At 37.0% G+C, this 5,980-nt stretch overlaps 1 protein-coding gene across 1 annotated transcript in view; it reads left to right on the forward strand.

The window, feature by feature from the left end:
• CDS1 (CDP-diacylglycerol synthase 1) overlaps positions 1-5,603 on the forward strand; it is a 64,591-nt gene extending 58,988 nt beyond the window's left edge. Inside the window, exons 12-13 of the mRNA XM_017530252.2 lie at positions 1,959-2,062; positions 5,273-5,603. Coding sequence (XP_017385741.1) covers positions 1,959-2,062; positions 5,273-5,402 — 234 coding nt within the window. The 3' untranslated portion in view covers positions 5,403-5,603. The remainder of the gene's footprint in view (positions 1-1,958; positions 2,063-5,272) is intronic.
• The last annotated feature ends 377 nt before the right edge of the window (positions 5,604-5,980 follow it).

Here is a 5,980-nt window from a genome sequence, read left to right on the forward strand (position 1 = left end):
CAGCCTCCTGAGTAGCTGGGACTACAGGCACGCGCCACCATGCCCAGCTAACTTTTGTATTTTTAGTAGAAACGGGGTTTCACCATGTTGACCAGGATGGTCTTGATCTCTTGACCCTGTGATCCACCCGCCTCGGCCTCCCAAAGTGCTGGGATTATAGGCATGAGCCATGGCGCCTGGCCGAATCTTGGTCTTTCAAGTGCTCACCCTAGAATCCAGCCATGAATCATCTGAAGTTTAGTATTTTGCCACAGTCTCACTTGAAGGGACACACAGAAGAACCTCTGGCTATGTAACTGCCCGTTCCGCTAAGTCAGGTCTCATCACACTCTTTCTGTAAAGGGCAAACAGGAAGTTTATCAGGATGTGCAGACCATATATTCTATTACAGCTTCCCAACCCTGAGCCCTGCTGTGGCAGTGTGAAGCCCTCCCCACCATGGACAATATGTCAGTGAATGGGCATGGCTAGATTTAATAAAACTTTACTCATAAAAATAGGTCATGGCCTGGATTTGATTTGTGGGACATACTTTTCTCACCCCTGTTCCAGAGACTTAAAATTATCCCTGTGTATTAGGTTAGATCATTATAAAGTGACATGTTATCTCAGCAATTTTATCTCGGTCTCCCTCATATGGCTGAGGCACCATCCAGGGTTAGAGAGTGGCTATTGAAGGCTGGGTGGTCAGGGAAGGCCTCTCTGAGGAGGTGGCACTTAAGCAGAGATTTGAGAAAAGAAGTCTTGCAGAGAAAACTGAGAGTTCCAGAGCATACAGAGGAGTGGGGGAGCCTAGCCTGTTGGAAGGTGAGCAAGAACAGTGTGGCTGTGGTCCAGAGTAGGAGATGAGACTGCAGAGTTTGGTGGGGCCAGATCACACGTGGCCGATAGGGCAGGGAATAAATGAACCCGGCAAGCATTTGCCAGTGGGAAGCTACTATGTAAGGTGCAATGCAGTATACGCAAATATACAAGATGATGCTCACCACTTACTAGGGAAGGTAATACACGTCCCCAGAGAACTACAGCAACAGTGGTGCAGGAAGAGTGTCTTGTAGAGGCTGTAACAGCAGAGTGGCCTTGCATTAGTGTGGCTTTCTTATGCTTTGATTAGTAAGGAAGAGAAGGAAGGAAATGGGTTTACGATAATTAACGAAAGATATTTTCAGTAATTGTTTATTGTTTTAAAAAGAAAAAATGTTATATTTTAACAGTATTTTCTTTAATGGTCTCCAAGGTTTTTTGTTAAATGATGAGAATTTTTTGCATGTTGGAAATGAAGCAGCTATTGCTGTTGTATTTCAGACATTTTGGGGTGCCTGAGTAAACTAGAAGAGCAATCAGTTCATTTCCTGGGCACCCAGATGTGTGAATCTACCTGTACAGGACCAGTTTGCAGAGGCTTACTACCCATTCCCTCAGTGTGGCCATTTAATGGACTAATGTGTCCCAGATGAGCTAACTGTAATTTTATTTTTTACTCTTAACACTTAAGAAGAAGAAATATTTATCATAGTAGTAAAATGTTTATTTCAGAGTAAGAACTATTAGTATAAACAAGTTAGAACCAGTTGTATATCTTTTAACAGCACTAAAATAGCTTCCCAAACAGCTTGTGATTAAGAAAGCTGTAACAAAATTAGATTAGTAATTGCTAATATAATTTTTATTTAGAAAAAGCTTCATTAATGAGAAAGGTAAGTGCTGGATTTAATGTTTAATGAATGTTTGAATGCTGTGGGTCAATTCAGAAATAATTCTAAAAGAAGCAGGTATTTGGAAGATGGTGGTTTTAATCTGCTAGATGTGTTCTAGTAACTTTTTATTTAGAAAAAAAAAAAATCCAATGGTAATATATTTTCCTTAGAGTGAGTCCATGATACCAAAGAGACACAGGCAGGAATTTTGTAGCAGGTGATTTTTTGAAAGTTTGCTAATATATTTGTTTGTTTCTAAAGGATTTTGCAAATACCATTCCTGGACATGGTGGGATAATGGACAGATTTGATTGTCAGTATTTGATGGCAACTTTTGTACATGTGTACATCGCAAGTTTTATAAGGTACTTTTACATTTAAGACATTTTTTAGATGATTTCTTTGAGTTCTCATTTCCATCACCATTAGTTTGAGTAAGTTATCTTTTTTCATCAGTGGTAATCTACAATATGAAAGCGAATGGTGGCAACTGGAATTAGAACCTTAAGCAGGGTGCTTAAATTGTGATTGTTTTACCTACAGTTGAACAACTTAAAAAAGCTGTAGTATCTGTCATGGTCCTGGACCAAGTTGAAGACCCAGTTAATGTGGATGGTATTGGATTTGAGACTTGAGGAGATTTAATTTCTCAGCGGTGGGCATGGCAGTGATCATGAATACTTCACAAATACTAAGAGTTAAAAAGGAAGATAACGAAATGCATCCAGTCAACCATTTATCACTTGAGTGCCTGCCATGTTATAGAATGTTCTAGGGACAAAACAAACCAAATCTCTGGCTTCATATTTTCTCATTTGGAAGTTGAAGGAAGAATGAGAAAGGGACAACAAACAAGTAAATATAGTTTGTTAGGTGGTTGTAAGTGTCACAGAGCAAAATAAAGCAGGCCAAAGGGATCACGCTTGTGTGTATAGGGGCTGGCCGGAGGCTGAATATTGCCATTTTATAAAGGGTAGTTTATTCTTGTTATTTAACCTTAATGTTTTGGATCTGCCTTGAAATACCAGTTTGGGTGTGAAGGCTAACCACATCAACCACATGTTAACTTTATTTTCTGTGTTCTCTACTGGGGGCCCAGAAGCAGAACACTTATTAATAGTGCCTGAGCCATAGAAAACATGAATTTTCTTCATAGTGCTTGGAAGGAAATTCCTATTTAGAGATTCCTAAATACACATTTTAAATATGTACCACAGCACTGTGAGAATTTTTATATTAACTATTTTTGAGACAGCCTTGATAGGAGTTTATGAATTTCATTGATCTTTTCAAAAGTATCAACTTCTGTCTTTGTTAATTTTCTCTACTATATATTTTTACCTAATTGATTTCTCCTCTCATCTTTCATTCTCTTGTCCTTTCTAATGATCAATTTGCTGTTCTTTTTTTAGTTCTGGAGATACAACTTAGTTTATTGATTTTTAGCCTTCTTATCTAATCTGTCCGTTGAAGACTATTAAATTAAATATCGCTATATTCCCTTCAAGTGGTGATACTTGTATTTTCCTTATTCAGTTACATATATTTTCTGACTTCCAGTATTACTTCTTCGTTAACACGTGGGTTATTTAGACGTGTATTGATTAGTTTTCAAACAAATGGAGATTTTCTCACTTTTCTTCCTTAATTCCACTGTGGTCAAAAAACATACTCTATGATTTCAGTATTTTATAATTTTGAGATCTGCTTTCTGGCACAGCATGGTATCTGTTCTGGTACTGTAGTTTTTGGTTGTAGTTTTGTGTGTGTCAGGTGAGGTTTAGTTAAATCTTCTGTACTGATTTTTGTTTTTGTGATTGGTCCGCTTGTCCTATCAGTTACTAAGAGAGCTTTGTTACAGTCTCTCATTGTGATTGTAAATATATTTATTTTTATTTGTCGTTTTATCAATTTTTGCTTTATATATTTTGAGGTTGTATTAGGGTGTACAAATTTTGGATTGTCATATCTGTTGAATTGATCCTTTTGTCATTATATAATGCCTGTCTTTAATGCTTGCCTTAAAGCCTACTTTGTTGAAAATTAGAATAGCAATGTCAGTTTTCTTTTGGTCAATGTTTGTGTGGTATTTCTTTGTCTCTCCTTTTAACATTTCTTTTTCCTTATATTTAATGTGTACTTCTTTTTTCTAGCAAGCATATAGCTGATTTTTTCCCGTTTTATTTATAACACAGTTGACAGTCTTTATTCTTTTAGTGGGAGTATTTAACTTATTTGCATATTATTTATTGATCTATTTGGGCATTAGTAATTAGTGGTTAAATCCTTAGAACTTTGTTTTCAGAATACAGTAGCTTTTTAGGGCATTAACTCATACACTTCCTTTTTTTAAAAAAATGCTCTTCTCTTAGTAGGAAGATGTCATGCTGAGCCATGTTGTCCACCATTTGAAAGCAGATACTTAGACTGTTAGAAGACAGTGAAAGTGTTAGGATGAAACTAGCTGGGAGCACCTGCTGACACAATTTTGCATTTCGCTGAACTTGCTAAAGCAGCCTTCCTTTTCTCTGTGGGCCCCTACTCTGGGTTTATGCTGCGAAGTTGCTGACTCTTTTAAAGAAATGAAGTAAGATGAACAGTGTCCTGACCTGAGTGTGAAAGGCACATGGCCACAGTTTTTTGGCCGATGAGTTGAGCCACATGCATGAAGAGGACCCATGGAATGGCTCATCTGGGCTCTTTTCAATTTGTTAAGTCAGAGATTTTCAGAGTAAATAGTTACTCTACTCATCCTCATTGTGATATCACTAAGTAGCAGACATTTTTTTGTTGCTGGGATTTTTACTTCCTATAATTCTATGTGAACAGTCTTTATTGTAAGTCATACGTTTATTTACTGACATAGATGTCTTTCTTAGAATTCTGTGCTGTCCCTATACATTACTTGTATGTTGCTTTTTCCCATTGGATTTTAAAGCAGATGTGCTTTGATTTTGTTTTTTATATTGGAGTTTACCTAAGTTTTTTTTTTAACAAAAGCCATGGCACCTACCTGTATCACTGGTAGGGGCTTCAGTGCTAGGTTCAGGACTTTTGTGTTCTGACTCTGAACATCCATAGCTCCCTGGAGATACTTTTCAACAAAGTGCCTTTCATCATCTGAAGTTTCTTTCAAGTTAAAAATTTAAGTTATATTTTCATGTCCTCTTTTTGGTTTGTCCTATGTTCACCAGGCTCCTTTTCTTACAGAATAGTTCCTGTGTCTCATTCAGTCTCAGGATTTGCCATTTATCCCGACCTTTAACTTAGGCTGCCCTTTCGAGAACTTTTGTAGAGCTTAGATTTGCACCCCTTCATTTGCCTTTGATTGCTCCTGTGTTTTGTGTTTGTGCATTCTTTCTACCTCTTTGCTGTATGCTTCTCAAAGCAGAATTGTTCTGTTTATCCCCTTGACAATAACTGCACGTTAAGTGAGCTGTTATCAAGAACTGTTTTAATTCTGTAAAGATTGCTACTCTATACTTAAAGGAATGGTTTGTTTTAAATTGAGGGGTATATGCTTCCCTTGTCTTTATTAAAATAGCATGAACTCGTCTTCTTTGCCTTATCATCAGGGGCCCAAATCCCAGCAAAGTGCTACAGCAGTTGTTGGTGCTTCAACCAGAACATCAGTTAAATATATATAAAACCCTGAAGATTCATCTCATTGAGAAAGGAATCCTACAACCCGCCTTGAAGGTGTAACTGGATCCAGAGAGGGAAGAACTGACAAGAAGGAATTCTGCAGAAAAACACTGACAGATGTTTTGTAATTATACAGAAAAATAGTTAGAAATGCAATAGATTGAAGTTTTGGAGACATGTTTCTCTCTGAAATTGCTGTGAATATTTAACAAACACTTACTTGATCTATGTTATGAAATAAGTAGCAAATTGCCAGCAAAATATCTTGTACCTTTTCTAAAGTGTATTTTCTGATGTGAACTTCCTTCCCCTTACTTGCTAGTTTTCGTAATTTAAAAGACTGGTATTTTAAAGAGTCAAACACTATAAAATGAGTAAGTTGAGGATGTTTTAAGACTGCACCTGGCAGTGTGCCTTTTTGCACAAATATTTACTTTTGCACTTGGAGCTGCTCTTAATTTTAGCAAAATGTTTTATGTAAGGCACAATAGGAAGTCAGTTCTTTCCTGCACTTCCTCTTCGTGTAGTCTGGAGTACTTCCTAAAGGGCTTAGTTGGATTTAAAAAAAAAAAAAAAAAAAGATTGTCTACTTTTCAAAGAAGTAATCATTTGCCAGGGGAAAATACTCTGCCTTTAGG

This window comes from Cebus imitator, unplaced genomic scaffold (genome assembly GCF_001604975.1).
Source record: "Cebus imitator isolate Cc_AM_T3 unplaced genomic scaffold, Cebus_imitator-1.0 Scaffold64, whole genome shotgun sequence".
NCBI classification, from domain to species: Eukaryota; Metazoa; Chordata; class Mammalia; order Primates; family Cebidae; genus Cebus; species Cebus imitator.